The sequence below is a fragment of the Anopheles funestus genome, chromosome 3RL (assembly GCF_943734845.2).
Source record: "Anopheles funestus chromosome 3RL, idAnoFuneDA-416_04, whole genome shotgun sequence".
Lineage (NCBI taxonomy): Eukaryota > Metazoa > Arthropoda > Insecta > Diptera > Culicidae > Anopheles > Anopheles funestus.
Window position 1 is genome coordinate 7,383,962 of NC_064599.1, and position 21,469 is coordinate 7,405,430.

At 44.3% G+C, this 21,469-nt stretch overlaps 2 protein-coding genes across 7 annotated transcripts in view; one reads left to right on the forward strand and one right to left on the reverse strand.

Annotated features, from left to right (window-relative positions):
- Nucleotides 1-4,895: 4,895 nt before the first annotated feature.
- On the reverse strand, nucleotides 4,896-8,969 carry LOC125772332 (E3 ubiquitin ligase RNF157). 2 transcript variants are annotated; one of them, XR_007419459.1, is made up of 6 exons: nucleotides 8,565-8,969; nucleotides 8,331-8,449; nucleotides 7,253-8,236; nucleotides 7,006-7,143; nucleotides 5,550-6,829; nucleotides 4,896-5,311 (listed from the first exon to the last, which is right to left on the reverse strand). XR_007419459.1 is itself a non-coding variant. In XM_049443908.1 (5 exons), exons 1-5 carry the CDS (start codon nucleotides 8,650-8,652, stop codon nucleotides 5,612-5,614), a joined length of 2,547 nt encoding a protein of 848 aa, XP_049299865.1. In that variant the 5' UTR covers nucleotides 8,653-8,969; the 3' UTR covers nucleotides 4,896-5,611. The 2 variants fall into 2 exon arrangements, 1 of the variants encoding a protein (XP_049299865.1); XM_049443908.1 differs by having other exon boundaries at nucleotides 4,896-6,829.
- A 977-nt stretch (nucleotides 8,970-9,946) lies between these two features.
- LOC125769870 (uncharacterized) overlaps nucleotides 9,947-21,469 on the forward strand; it is a 29,305-nt gene continuing 17,782 nt past the window's right edge. Inside the window, exons 1-8 of one of the 5 annotated variants that reach the window (XM_049438822.1) lie at nucleotides 9,947-11,431; nucleotides 13,234-13,679; nucleotides 17,035-17,204; nucleotides 17,635-18,275; nucleotides 18,372-19,313; nucleotides 19,431-19,985; nucleotides 20,419-21,045; nucleotides 21,159-21,285. In XM_049438822.1, coding sequence (XP_049294779.1) covers nucleotides 13,294-13,679; nucleotides 17,035-17,204; nucleotides 17,635-18,275; nucleotides 18,372-19,313; nucleotides 19,431-19,985; nucleotides 20,419-21,045; nucleotides 21,159-21,285 — 3,448 coding nt within the window. In that variant the 5' untranslated portion in view covers nucleotides 9,947-11,431; nucleotides 13,234-13,293. Of the gene's footprint in view, nucleotides 11,432-13,233; nucleotides 13,680-15,362; nucleotides 15,684-16,434; nucleotides 16,530-17,034; nucleotides 17,205-17,634; nucleotides 19,314-19,430; nucleotides 19,986-20,418; nucleotides 21,046-21,158; nucleotides 21,286-21,469 lie in introns of those variants that run through there. The other 4 variants (XM_049438820.1, XM_049438821.1, XM_049438823.1 and 1 more) reach the window with 4 other exon arrangements.

The window sequence follows — 21,469 nt, forward strand, 5'->3', positions numbered from 1 at the left end:
AAGTCGATCAGTCGTTTAAGGAAATCATTTGTCACCATATCAATACCATTCGCCTCGACGGTTTTAGGATCTCGTGACCATTTTTGTGCAGGTTTACCGCACATTCATATCATTCGTCATGTGAAGAAATCATCGATTAGCGGGTTTTTCGAGGACAAACTGTTTCTCGCACTAGAATTGCTCAAACAACTAGGTAAGGATGTGACACTGCGAAAAGTGTCATACATGTGCGGTCAATTAAGAAAAGGGCGCTATGTGCAACACAGGCATAATAATTTTCGCTTTAAATCATACATACATACCAGAAAATTGAACGAACTAAAGTGCATGTGATCATACCGGATCCCATTGTACAAAAGGATGACTAGGACTGTTTAATGCATCACATCATGTCTACGGTTTAATTCTTTTACGTCGAAAACCAATAGAAAGCGAAGACGTTTGACACAATTGCGAAGACATGGATGAAACAAGCTCTAAAACACACTCAAGATTAAGGAAAAGGCAAATGTTTTTACACGTTTACGCATTGCAAGGACTCTATCGTCCTTCTCGTTCTCGCAGATTATAAAACAGTAAAACAAATGAAACACTAGTACATGGTAGTATCCTGATACAGTAAAAAAGCAACACATAATAATACAAAATGGCGCTCACTAATGAGAAGTTGACGTTACAATGGCAAGATGAAGTTAGGCATTACAAAACGCTACAATATAGAAACGTTTCTCAATTATTTGCTCAGTCAATTTTCGACCAGTTCCACCTAAAGCGTACGATTTGCTTAAGACAAAACAAAGGTAACAGAAAAAGACATTGAAATTACCAGTATTCAATTACGAATAACAATTACTCCTACCACATGCCTTCCAGGTCAATTGCTGGGGAGCAAAATTTCGGTACTTTTGAACGTGGAAGAGACATTTAATTCATTCTTAGTGTATTCGTTATTTGTATTTGTTAGAATGTATTTTTGTTGGTTTAAAAATAACGCAAGCAATGATCGTGCAAGAGAGTGTTTTGCGCGCAATTCCTTGCAGTAGTAGTAGATTCATTGTTGTAGCGAAAACAAACACCAATCAACAACGTTTTATTCGGATGATAACTGTGCTGCCATAAGAATAAACCTATGAATGTTATCTACTTGTATTAGAAACTTTGTTTTTTATTTTGTTTTAAATTTACCAATTTCAAAAACAAAAAAACCTTCACCAGCAAAGGATGGTTATTCCGTTTTATTAGCTAACAATATGTTATTTAAAAAAAAATGATATAAGTTGAAACACAAACTTTTAAAGACGATTCGCCATATAAATAGGCTAAATTTTTACTAACAAGCATCCATACAAAAATTTGGTTATTCGAACAGTGTTCTTAGTTTTAGATGCCGTCGGTTTTGTTATCGCTCGAACGCTTAATTTATTGTAGCCATGCGTTGTAAAAACAAGGCCCTTCGGTTTATGTCGCGTTTTGTAATGGAAATACTTTTAAGTTGGGAATCACTATCTCAAAGATAAGCGCGCGGTTACGATATACGTTCGGATTCTAAGCGTTCCTTTTTTTACACGATTGCCATATTAGAAAGTGTTGGAATGTGCAGTATACACCTTACCAAACTCACAAGCCGAGCAATGAATGGATCCGTCTTCAATTTACCTCAATCAGATCCGAAAAAAGGAGAAAGTAAGCCGCGGTTCGCATAACCAAGAAATCTAAGTACAATTTGTTCCCGCGGTTTGTTAACCCTTGTGTACGGTTTGCTCATCAGGTTAGAGAATAAATTACAGCAAGTACGCTACTTTAGTGAGGTTTATTTGTTTGTTCTTTTCGTTTTGTTGTTAATATTTCGGAAGCAAATCTCGAAATCTTTTTAAAGCTAGCAAATGCTCTATATTAGTAGATGACGAAAATGCAGCAGGCAACAAATATTATCGATACCGATACATCGTATATCATGCTAAATCCGACATGAAATATACCATATAAACTACAAAACATTAAACGCATTAGTAGCGAGTGAATTTCATGTATAGTAGTTACAATTCCATTAACCCACGCTATTGAATTAGCGAGCTTACGCCATTACGTTTCGGTCGATGCAGTAATTGGAAAAGCTTCAATTATTCTGAACAATAATAGCAACACAACAACAGCAAGAACTACAAACACAATACAAAAATATACGAAATAATGTTGACACACAGAGCAAGACATAAATATCATAAGCATTAGTATGTAAGATGTTAAATTATTACTATCACGAAATACCAATACAAATAAGCTATCATTGTTAATGAATGAGCAAATTGTACAATAACCCATTTACGCAATAGATTTACAAACCAACCGTGTAGTACCACACAACGTATTGTACGAAAATAAACACAGTAAAGTGCAAATAAATAAAGCAAAAATCACAAAAAATTGCGCTACCTTTGTTGACTTTTTTTTTGTTTCGTTTTTTTTTCGTTTTGTATTGGTGCTTTTTGTTCGATACCTTTTGTTTCGATTGACCCGGATCTTTTTCATATAATAATCTCACCCTCGTTCCTCGCTAGGCGCCATTGTTTATTTGATGTTTGTAATTGTTCACTTCCCACAATGAAACTCTTCATATCTTCGAGGTGCATAATGATGTGAGTTATGGTTAGGTGTAAAAAGTTTCCCGCTTTAACTTTGTTTCTATTTTTTTAAGCAATTGAAGCAATCAAATTGACTTGTTCTTTGAAAGTAATAAACATAAGTAAACTTTTGTTCATATATTCTTTTTAATCTTAAGGCTTTCTGTCGTTTTGTAAGACTTTTACTTTTCAAATCAATACGTTTTCATCAATTTGGGGGAAAATTCCCACGTGTGGTAGGTAACCATTTCATGCTGGTAAAAAGGTTATTTCTTCATGCATGTTGTGCACCGAAGAAGGGTTAAAGGTAAAACGCCACTTAATGTTTCCCAGCGCCATATGGGAAAAGAGATTTCACTATCGTAAAAGTATACTCCACTGGGTGGGAGTGGTGTTCATAATGAAGATCATTGATCGAATAGATGGTTTAGAGTTAGCTCAACCTCCATCGTAAACGGGCCAACAATCGTACTCCGTACCACGAAGAGAGCAGCCAAGATATCCGGCGATCATGTCACTTCAAGCAAGATTGGCTTTCGTGCACTGCACATTACTTTTGTTGCTGTTGATAGGAATTGCAATTGTGGAAACGGACGCATCGCCGTTAAAGTTGAGAAGACAGAAACTTGTGAGTATTATCAATCGTTGTAAATTTTTGCTTCAGATAAACTTCTACCTAATTGAATCTCATGACTCTTTTCACAGAAGTTCGGACGTATGATCACACGAACAATCAACAATGCGATGTACGGATTTTTTGACATTTTTGCTGGATAATATCCGCGCAGCGATTAAACAGGTAGTTAACTTTGACGTGCAAGTGAAAAAGACCACAAATTTACTGAAAACGACCACAAATATTTTGGAATGAAAAGCTGTGAAGTAGTGAAGTGAAGTAGAGCTGATAGAACGAATGCAAACGTTCCCGGTCTCTATTTTTCCTTAGTAAGATGAACATGAAAATCATTTGATTGCGTTACAACAAAATCAGCTAACAAATCTCAGTTTCACAGTTCGAACATAGTTGAATAGAAGAAATGAAAACAAATTGTAAATAAATAATTGAATCCAAAAATCTTAAAAATGAGAAACGCATTTTTTAAACCGTTTTAAGCATTGCAAGAACTTACTACTATTCACACGTTAACCTACTTTTAGTGACGAATTGGTAATTGGTAGCTACTTGTTAAAATTTGTTATCCCGTCACTACATTTATAAATACATCAATTTTTAAATTTTTCAAAATTTCCCAAAAAAAGCTAAGGCTAGCCTTAGGAGATTGGCAAATTTATAGATTTTTTTACATTTTTCTATTATTTTTTATCCTTTTTTTAATTTAAAGCATGATTTGAGTGAAAAGAAGCTTATTGTAACAATTTCGCATTAAAATAAATCAATTTAATTTTTTTTGCAAAATTTCTCAAAAAAATCATAAGGGGTTAGCCTTATGAAATTTTCGAGTTGAAATTTTTTTTGAATTTTTTTTTGAAATTTTTTTGTTATTTTTTATTCTTTCTTTAATTTAAAGCATTATTTGAGGGAAAAGAAACTTATTGCAACAAATTTGCAGTAAAATACATCATCTTATAAGTGAGGAAAAAAATGAGGAAAATTTTACATTTTCTCAAACAGGGTATGGAACTTGGTTCCTCGAATAACTTCCGACAAAGACATCTAAGGGCATGGCCGTCCAAGAAGAAAATGTAGCCATCGGTGCCATCTATCGACCACAGGTTAAAGATTGGTTTTAGATTTAGATTTTTTAATTTTCTTAAATTTTTTATTCTTTTTTCTATTTAAAACATTAATTGAGTGAAAAGAAACTTATTTCAACCGATTGGCATTAAAATAAATCAATTCAATTTTTTTTGCAAAATTGCTCAAAAAAATGGCAAGGGGTAAGCCTTATGAAATTTTCGAGTTGAAAATTTTTTTGTAATTTTTTTGTTATTTTTCATTCTTTTTTTAATTTAAAGCATTATTTGAGTGAAAAGAAACTTATTGCAATAAATTCGCATTAAAATAAATCAATTTTAAAAATTTTGCTAAAGTTCCCAAAAAAGCTATATACAGCCTTAGGAGATTGGCATATTTTTTTATATGGAGTTTCACATTTTTTTTCTGAATCGCGTTCGCAAACGCAACAATTGCTAAGCGTTTAGTGACGGGGTCATATATATAATATTTGAAGAAGAAGGAAGGATATATAAATCAATATGTAAATGTTCTCAGTCTTTCCTATGGAAGAAATTGACAGTAAAACCCATTGCGAGTACGGTACAGACTATTTAAATATGAAAATATCATTTTTATTATCATGTTACTCAAAGTTTCACACTTACGTTTACCATTGAATGTTAATGCTACGTGTGTATTTGTTCCGGTAAGAGTACTTAGCAGTCGATAATAAACAAATAAAATGGAAAAAATTAAACTAGCACAGATCGCGCGGCCAACGCGGCAGTGAAAACCGACCGCCCACGTAATGACTTGAAAGTTGGGCGGGTTTTTGAAACAGATACGATACACGTGTAATGTGATGCACGTTCATATTGCAAATATATGAAGAGGAATTCCAAACATTGATTGATTAGAGGGAGCAGGGTTAAGCACGACAACCCGTGACAAGGTACGCTCTACTGGGCAATCTGTTTTGGAACGCGTAAATAATGTTCCTGTATCGAAGAAACTGTCACAAAGAGAGAAGAGGTTTGAACATCAGCATGAGTATAATATATAAATTCAAACATATTGTTTACTCATAATCTTTCTGTTTTTTGTTTAATAAATTTTGTTCTTACTTAAACTAACCACGTGTTGAACATTTATGTATCTGATATGTTAAAATAAAACGATTCTGTTGCTATCTCCCATTAGTCCCTTATGATTAAATTAAAAACAAATTGAGCTATAAATCAATGACTTACCATTTTTCGCTACTTCTGAAGCACCACTGTATCATGCTCCTTCATTCGTCCAGTTGCATCCATTAATCACTCTCGATACCACACTCGGCAACTTTCGAAACACTGCTATGCCCGTTGGCGGTAGAATCACACGAGCTCAGCACGTGTGTTGGTGTGTCGTTCGGAACGGCGCCCGAAGAAAGCAGCTGCCGGGTGCTGGAACTAGACGAGTAGCTATCGCTCGAACTACGTGTCGATGTTTGCGAGTTGCCACTGATAGGGCTGTCCGGTAGCGAACCTTGAGAAAACTCTTCCTTCAATACCGACAGAGCAGCAGGTGGGGCCGAAACTATGGTAGCCCCAGGTGCTGTTGTTACCGAAGCCACCAGCAACTTCCGGCCGGTATCAATTTCGGCCAACTTCGGAAGTTCATCATCATCATCGATCGATTTCAGTGGGCTCGTTGCCGGAGGATCTTCGGGCGTATAGTAATCCTCGGAATCATCCGTTACGATTGATATAATAGCACCACCAGCGCCGATTCCGGTACCCCTCGTTCCACCGACCAGCGAAACGTCCGTATTGCCATCACCCACAATATCATCACTGCCAATAATGGCACCCTTGAGCAGTTCCGTTATCACAGCGGAAGGTGAAGTTTTTTCATTCACCTCCACACCGACCGTACCGGTTCCGCTGATCAGCAGCTTCTTCATTGCACTGTCCCCGTGTGTTGACAGCTTCTTCCCAGCATCGTAACTGTCCGATTTCCGTAACAAAGGCGACAACTTCTCTGCCTCACTATCGTCATCGTTTTCCGTGAGATCGGTCAGCTTTGTATCTGCCATCTTTCCAACCGTTCCACCGGCATTGGTTGCCGGTTTTTCGTGCACCAGATGGAAACCAATCGTCCGATCGGAGGGTGATTTTGTTTTCGCTAAAACCAACGAGCTACTCCCGTTGTTGGCGTTGCTGCCACTGTTTCCAGTGCGATGAAGACTTCCCTTTTCGCGCGGATTCTTATCCTTGCTCACCGGGGCACGCTGCATCAGGGGCGAATGTTTCGAAAGCAGTTCCTTCTTAGTGCAAACGGTAGCGGGATTTGCTATGCCACCGACGATCGATCCGCCCGTGCCAGCTTCAGCAATGGCGTTGCTTTCATCGGAAGCTAATAAATGCATCCGGATGTCGGACGATGACTTTTCCGAAACTATACTACCATTGGCGACCTCGCCATTGCTGCTATGGTCCGTAGCTGACTTAGTCATTTTGTTGCGGAACGCGTAGCCATTCTCGGTGTTCTGTAAAAACAAACAGGAATCGATTATAAAATGCGACTAGAGTACCACTATCCATTAATTACAATTACAGCAATCGTTTCACATGAGAGCCAAACGAAACTTGTTTAGTTACTTAATGTAGCATTCAAATTAACAAAATTATAATCAAACGTTTTGCCCTTAAAGAACCTACGTACCCGATTATTTTCGCTACCGTTCTCCGTTCCAGCGGTTGAGTCGTTACTACCGTTTATCGCTTTCACTGACACTGTAGGTCCGTTTAGTGCTTCAATCAGTGATATGGTCTTATAACCGGCGGGAATGTTATCAGCGCTCTATGGAAAAAAGGTGAAACAAAACAAATAGCAGTCGAATTATCTATCACCGACACACTAAGCTCCGTTACACGAATGAAACGCATCCCAAAAGGAAGCACATACTTACATCGGACGAATTCTGTGCCGCCGGTGTACTTCCGCTACACGGTAACCCACCTCCACCGTCCTTCTGAACTGCCCGTATTTGCAGCAGCGCACGGAACGGAGCCCTACAGATCGGGCAATTGTTAGCCTGGTACCGTAGCGAGTCTGCACAGGAGTTACACAAGCACAGATGCCGACAGGGCAGTATGAGTGTGTCGCGTGTGTCACACATGCAGATGACGCACTCGCTGCCATTATCTTCTGTCTCCTCGTCCGTGACCGATTTGTTCGCGAGCTTATTCTCGATACCGTAGATCTCCTGCAGCAGATAGTACAATCCATCGACGAAAATCTTTTGCTTCAGCGCCCTCAGCGCGTACGTTCCGTCGGAATGATGATCAATGACACAGATCGTAGCATGCGACTGGCGGCTTCCGCTTCCATCGCTACCGTCTCCGGTGGTTACGCTGGAAGTGATGGTCGTGTTGACGACGTTGGTAGTATTGTTACCGGTGCTGTTAACGGTTGCGGTGGTACTGTTACCCTCTCCGACCACACAATGAATGACGACCGGAAACGTTTCCTTTTCGGGAGTGTAGGACAGATCGTCCTCGGCGTACAAAGCCGGATAGATGATGTGATGGGGCGCAGAGAAAAGTTGATTCACACCGCGCTGGAAGTGAAATGTTTCCGACGTCATGGAGGAATCGCGCGAAATGTAATTCAGTCCACCCGGTCCGATGTCTTCGATGCAAAAATAGTAGATTGTAATTTGGCAAGCGGAGTCGGCATCGAAGATAAACTCAATGTTGTAACCATTGGTGATGCTGCCGTTGCTCGTCGGATTGGTCTTTCCTGTTGCATCCGTAGCAGCCGTACAGCCAACCGCTTTGACACTGTTACCACCGTCCAGCACCTTCACGAAGCGAACCGATTCTTTGCGAATGTTTACAAGACTCTTCAATGTTTTCGTTGGTTCCGTCGCTTGTGGCGGTGGGTAGGGAAACTGGAATGGGTACGTGTATATAATGCAGATATGTAGTTCAATGATGACAACGACACGGTACAAGATTTGTGCAACGCGCATACAATCAACTTACGGGTGTAGGTTTGGATCCTAGAAAGTTCAAATCCGCATTCTCACCAAACAGATATGCTTCTGGCTGCGGTGTATCGAACCTTTCTCCACCCATTATGAAATGCGTACCGAAGTAATTGCCTGCAGAAGAAGGGCAGCAAACGAAATAGGTGAACCAAAACCAGCATAATCTGGTTGAAGTCTCCCAAAACTGGAGCAAGGTGTAGCGCTATGCTCAGGAAACCATTCAACTTACCCGACCGAGGTGGATACTTGTACAGATGGTTTAGACTAACGTCTGTCTCCTCGACGGTGGCATTTTGTCTACTAGCGAACAGACCCATTTTAATGTTTTAATAGAACTGTAGGGCACTAGGTATATCGTACACGTTAGACCGAGCAACCCAGCAGCAAAGCAGGTTTGGTTTGTTTTGATTTTAGAAAGTATTCATGCTTGCAGCTTAAAGTAACACATTCCTGCCACACCAGCAGGCGAAATGCATGAATTATCGACCTACGGAGCTAAGGACACACACAGACGATAAAACGGGACAGTTGTTAAACGTTTGTTACGGCAATTTTAGCAGAAAAACGGGACAGTTGGTGAATTTTCTTTCTTTGGCTGATTAAAAAAAAATATCAACCGTCAGGAGGTTGGGTCAACGGAGTCTTTTGACGTTTGCTTGCGGTGATTCGAAAAGGCCTTTCTGACAGCTTGTGCTAGCCATTTTTAAATGACAAAGATCCAAACGGTTATAAAATAGTTGCGACTATACGGACTGAAATAATAAAACTTTCCGTGCGAAGAACGAGTTAATTTTCTTCGGTTATAAACTATCGCAACTCTAAACGAATGTTTGATTAAATAAGTCGAATGTCTTGAATTCACTGAACTAGATTGTCTCATAACAACAAACCCGGAAGCAAATTACGAAACGTTCTCCAACGTAAATAAATTGTAAAATAGCTGGAGCTTCAATTGATTTTAGGTGTAAATTTAAGACGGCGAATGTTGTAAGAAGACATAAGCTTCTGATTTGTCTCACCATGAATATATCAGCCGTAAATATACTTTTGCTTTCAAGTAGTGCCGTTCCGATTCAATGGAGATTTGAACACTGAGGGTGAAAAATCATTTCTCTTGGAGTGGTTGTATCATCTTGCGGTATTCAACCTAATACTCTTCAGAACGTGTATCGAATCTTGACCGAGCTCAAATCACATCCGGACTAAACGCCTGTACGCAGGAATTACTCGAGTCAGTCAAGAAAAGTCAGTAATGGCAGTGCAGGACCTCTTGAGTCCACAACTCCCACTACCCCAAAAGTAGAAGTAAGCGAAATTTGTGACAGATACGGCCTAGTAGATCGTTACTAAGCCAGGAAGAAGATTATCATAATTCGTAACATTTCCTTAACCTTCATGAATAACCCTGCCCTTTGATTTTAGTAATACCACAATAATACAACCGAAAGTGCTTAAAGTGCACATTTTCGTGAATAAATTCAAATAACCAATACAATATTTTTCGATATGTTCCGCTACCAAAACCGCACAGTTGAAAGACACTTCCGGTAACGAAACGGAGCTTCAAGCAAAGGACTTGTCCTCGTCTTGCGTTCCGTCTCTGTGTATCGCTGTGTACTGCTCGGAACCTTGCTGTCCTGTTGCGCGTGGAAATTGCATGAGCTTTCCAATCGTCACAGGATATTTCGAAAATCTCCAAAGCTGCTTTGGTTGTTGCTTCTTTGAGCGGATGAAAATGTGTCCTGCGTGTGTGTGTGTGTATGTGTGTGGCTCGTCCCGAACATTACCGATGGGAGGCTTCGCCAAAGTGTACGACGACGACGACGTGCTTGCTCCCCGCTGAACGAGCATCTGAATCATCCAGCACATCACACAGAGCAGAGCAGAGCCCCCCATACGCATGTACACACAGGAGCGGATTTTTTGGTGGGGATATAGGAAGAATGAAATATTCAACTGGTCGCTCGATGGCATAGTGTTGGTGAGTCCGCTCGGCCAGGATACGGGGTGCTGTGTCGCTACGTTTTGCAAAGTTCGGAAGGCACTTTTTTGTTAGTTGGTTGGTTGGTTGGTTGATTTATTCAAGGCGAGCGGCTGAAGTGATTTATGAAGCGTTTGTAGGAGTCCGTTTTTTTGCGTTCCGTTTGCTCGGTAGTCTCTAGTAGTTATAGGCCATCATGTGAACAGCTAGTTTGTGTATATTTATCACTCGCCTCATCGCTCTGTCGTCGTCGTCGTCATCGCTGTTGTCCTCGTTAATTGTAGCCTCGTAGCCCCGTGGCCAACACCGAGTTCGACGGGGCAGTACGATTTTAATTGTATCATCCCATCATAGCACACTGGCTTCACCCGTTTGCAGGCTAAGGCTTTTTGATTCGATTGTGTGCCACAGCGCCTACGTACGTACGTGTGTATATGTGTGTGTATGTGTGAGTGTACGTGTGTGTATGTTTGCCATAAGAATTGGCCGCTCCTGATCGCGGTTTCGTGGGGTTCGGTGTCGCGTGCGAATCCTTTCGTTGCTCAATTTCAACCCAGCCAGCCAATCCCAGCAGAATAATCAATCATACAACGCTATAGTGCGTATACACACGACAATAAGCGAACAAGCGAGCAACAAATATAGTAGCAAACACATCGCATTAGTACAGCAGAAATCGAAACCATCTCACTAAAAACGGGAACACACCTTTCCCTGAGTGTTTGCTTGAAAAATAAAATCGGAAAAGGAAGCAGCAATAACTACCTACGTAATCCAACAGATAAAATATCCCAATTTTGGTGCAAGTTTTCTAGTGTTTGTGCGTGTGTGTCTGTGTGCGTTTATGTGTGTGCGGTCCGGAATTGGTGCTTACGTGCGTGAAAAACGCTCTTTCCCTTGTTCCCTTGGAACCAACCTGTTCGCAATGGATTAACGGTTTGAAGTACGGCTTTGGTAGTAGATTTTTGGTGAACAAAAAGCGCCAAACGAATACCATCGGAGGACATACTTTTCACAACACGCGGGGTGTTAATTAGCACCTAAAGGCAGCATTCTCAGCATTGCGGTGTTTTCGGCCACTCTGCCGCCTAGTGTTCATCGGTCAGAAGAAGAAGGTATTACAACGATAAAGTGCTTAACATTCCATAAATTCAACAGAGCCACCTCCCGGTTCGGTTCGTGGCCGTTAGAAATATTCCGTTTATGCGATACTTCGCATAAATGCGCTGTCACGTGTGCTGAAGCACGCTTGTAATGTGCCGCAAAGACGCTGCCTGCACACGTTAAGAGACGTCTTTAAACTGGGGGGGAATTAAATTCATCCCAGTAGCTGTTGAAGTGGATAGTAACAGTGGAGACACACAAGTCCACAAGTCAACGTAGACTCTAGCAAGGTGCAATCAAACAAGCAACAAGTTAAAGCCCCGAGGGATCTGGATGTGGTGTCATACAGCCGTGTGCAGGATCCAGGAAAGAATGCAAGCATCATCGTAACAGGAGGCCCGTACATCTCATTCAGAGTTTTACAGAATCTTTGAGTAACTGTGGGTCTTAGCAGGCTTTGGGAGCTAGTGTTTGAAATGTTTCAATTTTTTTTATGTTTCATGCTCTGAAATGATTGATTCGCTTTTAAGTACATTTCTTAGTAATTTTTAGCCCACGGAGGGGAGGAGTTGGAAAAAGTAACATTACCGCCCGGGGAAAGGAGTGCTTTTTCACGTGCTTGGAAGAATTAAAACCGATTGCATAAGCTAACGCCAACCATTAACCCGATGGCTTGCGCTGTTAAGAGCGGTCGTTAACAGCACTCGTCAATTAATGTTACAACATTACAAGAATCAAGTCCGGGGAGAGGTTCTTGTGTTAAAGCGCCAATGCCGCACATCTGCCTTACCGTAGGTCGTTACATTTATTGAATCCTATGCTTCTCCCACCGCCCCCCCGCTTCCCCCAAAAACCTCCTACTTTTTGGCCACCATTCGGTGTATCTCTCTGGTGTTGTTTGTTGGGATCGGCACTAGAAATGTTCGTCAAGAGCAGACGAACATGGAGGGCATATTTCGGGTGCTTTTATTAGTTTGGCGTGCCTGCAAACTAACGAGATGAAAGATATCACCCAAATAATCAATAACGACTGTGTGTGTGTGTTTTTTTTGTTGTGTTGTTGTTGCGTATGCCGCGCGTTTTTAGCTGTCGCCGCATTGTACATTGTTCCGAATCTTTGTCACCCGTGTCCCTTGTGTATGTGTGTGTGTGTGCCGCAAGTGGGGGAACGCAACAGGGTTACGGCGTTACATCTGTGACCGCATATGCCTGCAGAGAGATGGGTCGTCGTTGTTTGGGGCGAATGGAAAATGTGTTACATAAAAGCAACATGTAAAAGGAAACACCGCGCACACCCCCGCGGAAAACCCCATCGTGGCCATCGTGGCAAACATCTTGAGCGCTGGGCAATCTCTGCTAATGAAAGCAGGAAATTGACCGCTTCCTACTCGTAACGGAGCTCATAAGAATGGTCGTATTTGGGGAACGGATTCTTACGAAAGGATGTTAGTTTCGTTGGTATGATATATACCGTCACCTTATCATGACGTCTTTTCGAGTATTTTTTTCTGTCCCAGTGTTCTGCGCTTTTTTTGGTCCAGAGCAACACAGATCGATGTAACGAGGATCTGTATTATGTTGGAGTTTCATTTCGACCCCCCTGGCCAACGGTTTAACTTGCACACAATTTAATTATGCGTTGGACCGCGGGCAGACACCTGCACAAATATGCTGTAGAGAGAGATGTGTGTTGAGAAGCGTATGTTTAGAAACGTAACAGCAAAGAAACAAATGAACAAACATTTACACAAATATGGTACGGTAACCCTTTGCACCTTTCTCACTGGTCATTTTGCTCTTTTCGCTTGTCCAGCCACAGGTAACACACACGTAGCGCAGGACGCGAAAACAGCACGACGAGCAAGCGGACACGATGGCTAGCGGACGGGCACGGTTACCACCAACACCCGGGACGGTTGCCTCTTCCGCGTCCACGGCTTCCTGCGCACGTCCCACACTGACCGAGCTGCACACGAACAACAACCTGTACCATTCGTCGGCCGTCGCAGGTGATGGAGCTCCGTCGGCAGTGGAATACCAGCAGCATCCGATGCATCATCCCTCCCATCCATCGCAGCAATCACATCTGGCGGGCGGTGGTGCAACACACCATCACCATCAGCTGCACCCGCACCAGGCGCAGGAAGTTGGCATGACCGCAGGCGCTACTACCTCACAAATGCTCCCGGATGGCGGCGCGCTACTAGGACATGGCGTGACGCAATCACTGCGCAAACCGTTCGATGCCCCCAGGCACATGTAAGTTTCGGTAGAACTTTGTTTATTTTTAAAACAACGACGACTCTTGTTCTTACCATATTTGGATCTGTACGAACGTGATTGTTGAGGTTTTTTTTTATCGAAAAGCAGTCCCAAACCCTTCAGGTGAATGAAGGTGGCTTGAGTCGAATTGTGTAAACTAAATTTTCTGTTTTTTTTTTCAATATTTAAATTTTAATCGTGAAATTATATAATATGATACTCGGAGTTATATCCTTGAAACCGTAAAGTTTTTCAAATCGGTTCCCAGAGCTTCTCAAAAACATGGGAACTTCAAAATTTTGAAAATATTATTTGCAATAAATTTGCATTTCCATCGATTTACTCGCAATTCTTTCAACGCTTTAAACAATTTGCACTCAACATGCAACCAACTATTCTCAAAAAGGTAACTTAAACAAGCGCACACGAATGGAAATTAAAAATATCGGAAAAGGTTTAATTTAACAACAAAAATACACATAATTTCCGGTTCCGGTGGTGTTTTCAATCTTCTCCTTACTGGTGGTAGAAATGATTACATTACTTTACAATTAATACTGTTTGTTCCAGTAAACAGTCTGCTAGCTGGGAATTGAAGGGTTAAGATAGTGCTGAAAATAGAGAACGGGACGGAAGCTGCATTGAGTATGATTGATAGAGTTAGAGCACGGCTAAAAAAAGGCATCATACATCAGCAGAAAGAGATCTCCGTTTCAAAAGCGTACAGAATATCCAGCCCGCGCCGTAGCTGCTGGAATACCGCGACCGTACGATGTCTTCTCACTCCCGGGCGAGCCAAAGTGTGCTGTTGAAGGCGCTCCCACTAAAACACAACACACAACACCGGAATCTTGAAGAATTGGTGGTGGAGTTGAAGGGTTTTCAATCGCACTCTACGGGGCCCGTGTCATATTAGGAAAGAGCTTACAAAAGATGCACCACACGCGGAGTAGTAGGGCAACACAGTAGGCAGGGTTGGAAAATCTGTTGCACCGCTTCCTAGAAGATGGCATCACACAGATGCACAGACACACAATCAAAGACGAACCATTGTGTGAAAGAGGGAGATGAAAGCGAGGAGGAAAAAAAGTAATACAAGAGGACCGATACACAAAGTACAATTAGCAACAGGCGCCTGTCAGATGAAGCAACACATGTCCATCGAGTGGTGGTGGTGGCACTGTTGCTTTTGTTCTCCACAAACACACACCTGTACGCGTCAAAACAAATGAAAAACTCTCATCAGCACATCGTGTACGCGCGTACGGTATATACCCGCTCGATCCTGTTTCCCGGGATACATTTCCCTTTCTTCGGTTTGTGCTTTTCAAAAACTCCCCTTTTTCCGTTCTCTCTCACTATCTCTCTCACCTCTCTCTCTCTCTGTCAATACGCTGCGCTGCTCGCCGTTCGCACCTGTCATCCATGGTAGGAGTATGTGTACGTGTGCAAAAGAGAAGCATCATTTGCTGAAGCTTTTGCTGCTAGGCTTCTCTTTCGCACGTTCCGAGCTCCAAAAGCTCTCGCTCAGCACGCTGTCAACACAACATTTCGGGACATCTGGGTTCGCTTACTCAGCAGTGGTACAGCGTGTACGCGCGTCTCTTTGTGTGTAGTAAGAACTTTAGCGCACCAACACTCACGCAGTCTGTGGCACCACATACAAACAACGTGGTGTGTGTGTTCATATGCAGGTGTTTGCGAGTAGTGCGTGCAAAGTGAGCTGGTGGCTGGTTGTGTAGATGTAAAGAACGCAAGCAACAGTTGAGCAGGAAAGACGGTTTGTTGAATGGTCCCGGAGATCTTTGCAGCAAGGGCCATTGAATCGAGTGACCGCAGCGGCCGTTTCTTTTCTGGTTGTAACGGAGCAGGCGGAAGACAATCATAGCGGTGTGACAGCTAAAAGGAGGAAAATTCGAAACGTGCCAACACTTTTTAGGCTATTTAGTGACCCGCTGCTGGTCCCAGGGATATACAGTTTAGAGGAATATAAGCGCGCAGGTGAGTTTGACCCGTCGGTGAAAAGTTGTGTGTGTTTAAAAATAGCCGAGCTTCTTCTCTCGGTCCACATAGCACAAAGCCAACCGGCCCGGGGGGGGGCAGAATTATAGAAGCGTTAGTTTTTGAACAGGTAGACCGAATCGAAAAATAGAAGGAAAAAAGTTCGCCCCGTTACTACCGGAGCCACAAATGAACGACATGTGTCGAATGGTTAATTATGTTCTTGCTAACACATCGTCAAAAAAGGGGTAAAAGCCACGGAGCGTAGTGTGTGTGTTTCTTCGTCACCATATACCAGTTTCTCGATGCACTTCCGATCGAAGCAAACAAATCCATCGAAAAGCACGTTGTACATTGTTGAGGACATTGGAGAATGGCGTGTGGCGTTTCCTCATTCGTCGCGATAGCGAAAGGGGGCGTCAAACCTTACCCACCGCACTTTCATTGCAGTTTCACATCGCTCAGCGTCGTCGCCATGCCGTTGCCATGCCGATGCAGAATACCAATCAAATCGAACAAGTGTCACCAGTCGCTGGTTTGTTTGGAGCGATGCGCACCGGATTAACCCGTACGCGTACGTCAGAGACACACACGCATACACATATACATTCAAGCATCCCTCAAGTGGGGGATGCCCATGCGTGTTCGCATTGAGGGTGTATATCAAAGTAAACCGTTTTGGCAAGACGTAAGGAACGCCAAACCACTAGGTGAACTAGGAGGGTGAGAGGCGATTGCGCGACTCATTTTTATGCATATGAGTCGAATCGCAGTAGCAAACGGCAACGTCCACGGTGACGACCAGTTTCCAGTAGATGTGTGGTGATTTCTTTCAACCGTGCCAAGGTACTAATTACACTGTTTTTTCTTCCCCTGCTGATTAGTATGATTTCGTTTCATACGTTTCTTCAGATAAAACGTTTTGTTTTCGCGCAGCAGCAGCGATTCCCTAGTTCCAATGGTTAAAGTGGAACGCGAAAGTTCAAAAGGAACGTTTCGCAGCAAAGGAATGCGCAGCGCATTGTGAAATGCGGTACGGCCCGTTTATATCCGCACTGGGAGTATTAATTTACGTGACTTATCATTCTTCAAATAGGTTAGCACTTTAATATCCCAACCTGGTTGGTTGCGCGCTACGTCAGATGGCGGGTAAATGTGTATCTTTGTTTATTTTTTTACCCACCCATATCGCACCCCCCCAAAAACGGTTCCTCGTTTCAGCTTAGGGGTTGGGCTCAAGGGAGTGTTTACTGGGGCTGTGCCATCGGTAGGCGATGAAATGGTTCCTTCTTATGTTAACTGTTATTCTTATGCTGTTCTCTGTCTTTCTCTCTGTGTTTCCCATTTTCAGACCCGAACGACCGAGCCAGCTGGCCGACGAAAGCGATTGGATGAGCGATTATGCGGATAGCAATCTGAAACGTCGTAGCTCCATCACGAAAGACTACCTACCGGCCGGAGCGGCGGCGAACACGACGGACTGGCTGAAGAAAAGCATTCGTCGCTCGTGGACAATATCCAGTAAGTGCAGTCGACCGACGATATCATCAATTCATCATCGCCGTCATCATACATCCGGTCAGCAGGGACCATCGGGCACGATCAGCCGGCTAAACTGCAATCTTTTATCTTAAAGTCACACGTTGGCGGCGGTGGAAGATGCCGGCCTGGAAGAATCACCCTTTTCATATTTGTAGCAGCTGTAGATTGTTTTTTTTTCGTAATACTTTTCTCATAGCCTCATCTCATCATCTGCTTTCGCATTTAGCGCAAAAGAGAGTATTGTATTGTAGTACCATTCGAAAACTTAGCTCATCTTCGGTAGTGAAATACTTTTGCTAAAGGACTGAGCACAATGCGAAAGGAAGATTCGCGTAGTGTTGCCAGTCCTAGCAGGTATCCGAGTGCGATTGTTGTGCAGCCGTATTAATCAGGATTCGTTTGTTTGTAGATGCAGAAGATGATAACGGCTCCACACGGGACCCGGACGTACAGCCATATCCTAATCCACACCTTCCCCGTAAGCAATCGCAAAGCAGCTACCCGTCGCTGGTGAAACATCCCTACTTTAATCCACTCTCGATGGCGGACGAAGACGAATACGGGGAGGAAGAGGAGGAGCGGCACGGAGGTCTGGAGGTGGCCGGCGGAAATCACCGACCGCCCGCACTGCGACGAGCCATGCCACCGAGACAATCGACCCTACCGAACCCGGAGGGTATTTACTATGGCAGCAATAACAACCTGATGCCGCCGGTGTCGGTATCACCGAAGCAGCAGCTTAGTCCAAGCCCGCAGTACAATACGAGTCCGTATCACACCGACAATGAGGCGGACAACGAGACCGGGTCGGATCACCGTTCACCGTTGGCGGCACGGTACAAAATTCGCAGACAATCAACGCTTCCTTGCAAGCCGAACGAGATGCTCATTGATGGTGGAATTGGTTCGGGTGCCGGACCGCTGAGAAGTGGTCCGAAGATTATGATGTCCTCATCGCCGAACAGTAGGACGAATCTGTACTCCAAATCGCCGGAACGAGATGGTATTGATGCGGCGTCCAGCAAACAGCAGCAGCGTTTTCCACCCTTTGTACGTCAGTCCACCTTTCCTTCGAACACGAACGACCCGTTCCTATTACAGATCCAATCCCATTCTTCACCTTCTTCTTCGTCCCTGTCAACGCAGCCTTTGCAGTCCCAGCAACAGCAGCAGCAGCAACAACAGCAATCGGTTCTACCGACCGTGGGCCAGCAGCGTCAACTGCCCACCTCTCCGAATCGGTTAGTGTTTAACAAATCGCCCGACAGTGGTACCGAGTCGGGACCGGGGGCGAGCGAAAGCAGCGGCACTAGCCCGCACCAGGTCGGCAGTAGAGCGGGGGCACGCAATTACACAATGACCCGGCAGGCAACACTACCCAATCCCGAGCAGCACATGAAACTGCTTCCCACATCCCCTCCCAAAAAGCAACTGTCACCGCACAGCATCAAACGATCTCCCGACTTTGCACGCCAAAACACGCTTCCAGCCTCGCAGCAGCAGGCGCCGTCGCCGCAGCCGCCGCCACAGCAGCAGCAGGCGCAGGCGCAGCAGCCCGTTGCGGGGCCACAATCGGCACCCGTGCTAATGGCCATGCCGTTGGCCGCCTCGTCGTGCTCCTCGCTCGTCGGTTCTGATGGCACGGCGGGGACGGCACCGGCGGTCACGATGAACTCTCTGTCGGTGCACCAGCACGGACCCAAATTTATGCCCATCTCGCCGCGCCAGAAAGCATCCTTTCTCTTTCCCCAACCTGCCGCACCTACACCACGTCCCTTTCACTCACAGCAGCACTTCCCGACGCACTTGAACACCTCGCCCTCGGCATCGGCCGTTAGTAGCGGTGTAACCGGTACCGGTACGGTGCCCGGTATCGGCGTTAGCCATTCGTCCTCGACGTCCCTCTCGACGGCGGTCACGTCGAAGATGATCAAGGTACGGAGCCACAGCAACGAGGAGTACACAATGACACCTGCCACCCGGGCGGGGCTGGGTATGGGCACGGTGAGCGAGGGACGCCGCATGCTACCAGAAATACCGACCGGTGGTGGTACCACCGGACCCGGTGGTAGTCGCTCCCCGAGACTGGTACGTCAAGAGCACGTCAGAGACGAGCTGCTAATCGGCTGCGTTAATAGCGTTGCTGGTCAGGGCCCGTGCTCAGACAAACGAACCACCACCTCATCATCCTCATCTCCCAAACAGAAAACGTTTGCCGAAGCGAAACAAACGATGGCGGAGGACGTGATGGGCTATGAGCTGTACGGCACCGGTGGACACCACGCGACTGCGATCGGTTACGAAGAGTTTTACGACGAGGATCAAGAGTTTTCGCTGGACCCGATTGAGACCGGTGTTGGCGATGTACGATATCAGGACGGTGAAGATGCGAGAGGGAATGAACAGTTCAACCTTCTTCAGATGCAGCAGCAACAGCAACAACAGAGACTACCATTCGTACCGAACGATGCCAGTCCTGATTCGGTTGGTGGAACACAGCAGGGTATTGGTTTTGGAATGACAAACCGAAAGGATAGGTTACGATCGCGCCGAAAATCACGCGATGTATACGACCAGCAGGACGAGATGAGCGCCACTGGCATTATGGATAAAGGCGATGTTGGCGCTGTTATACCTCCCACTGAACCAGTCAAGAGAAAGCCGGAAACGATGCGCTCGATCTCGGAGGAAGCACCCGCTGCAAAACCACCGAAACCGGTTACCAGACGTTCGCTATCCCATCCGGAAAAGGATACGCAGGTAAGACAAAATATATATCGAAGGGATTTCGCGATTTCAAGCAGTGTAAAGATAGATCACCTTTTCTGGATTAATTTCAAGTTGAACTGGAACACGTTGAGTTAGGCGCGGGTACCTGCCCTTTATGTGGATCTTCTTAAAAACGAAATGAAATTGATTGATATTGGTATGCTGTGAACAGACCTTTTCTGTACAGCCCTTTCTCGAATGATACATTCAACATGTCGGAAAGCTTTGCAAGTCTGTCAAAGATGAGTAAACTTGGCACAGAATCTATTTCAACGTGCAAAAGCACGAGAAAGGTGTGAAGATTCTCATATCGATCTCTCTAAGTGTTCCACTACAACGAAATCATCTTGTGATAGCTAAATCAATCAACATTCAACTAATACTAATCTGTTACATCTCTTATCTTATTGTTTCCGCTTGCCAGGTGTATAGCTCGAAGAAGTTAGATTCAAGCAAAATACCTTCACCCAAACCGTTAACGGAGCTGCAAGATCGTCAGCACAAACCATCCACAGCGATCGGATCGTCAACATCGCCACGTAGAAAAAATATAAAATCATTCGATTGTGGCACAGTTAGTACGAAAACGACCAACCTACAACCGGGCAGTTATACGCAGTACCAGACACCATCAGACGGTGGTGGAAGCGTAGGTCCGTCTTCGGTCTCGCCAGGCATCGTGACCGAATCGAGCATCAGCAGCAATACTCGTACCAGCGGTTACGGTGGATCGGCTACAACGCTCGCTAGTAACATTCCCGGCGGTCCTGCCAGTGTCGTTGGTGGGGCGATTGGTGGCTTTCAGTCATTTGGCCAACGGAAGATATCGGCTTTTCAACAAATTCTCCAGCGCCAACGTTTGCAGAAACGTGACTCGAAGAGCCTTGACATTGTTGCCTCAAAGCTGATGGAGGAAAAGTATGGAAGCCGTGGGCAGGACGTGGACGTATCGAAATCTTTGGACGACGGTATCTTTTCCGAAAGTGCTGGTCACCAATCGGACGATAATAGCAGTGATGAGCATATCAATCTCACGTATAAACCATCCTCGGTAAGCAAGTAACAACAAAACCATGTTTGCGTAATGGTTGTTCTGCAGGACCGTGTGTAGTAATGTGTTTGTGTGTGTCTTCTTATCTACTCCTTGATTACGTTGCTGCCTAGAAGGATAACAAAACCACACTTGGCGAAGCGGAAATACAAAATGCTGTTGAGGCGGCGGCCGTGATCTTTAAGAAGGTGGTGCTGCAGCGTCGCGAGGAGAACAAATGCAAATCATCAAATGCCAATCGTAAGTGTTGCAATGAGATATTAATTTACGCCTGTGGTATGCTTGCAATCGATTCAGAGGGTCGCGTGGTGTGTGGAGTATTACAATCGCTTACAAGTGTTTAACATAGTGGGAAGTTGTTCCGTAGGTTGGTTTATTTTGAAAAGAAGCAACTAACGCATCGTAGGAGTTCGCATACAGAGAA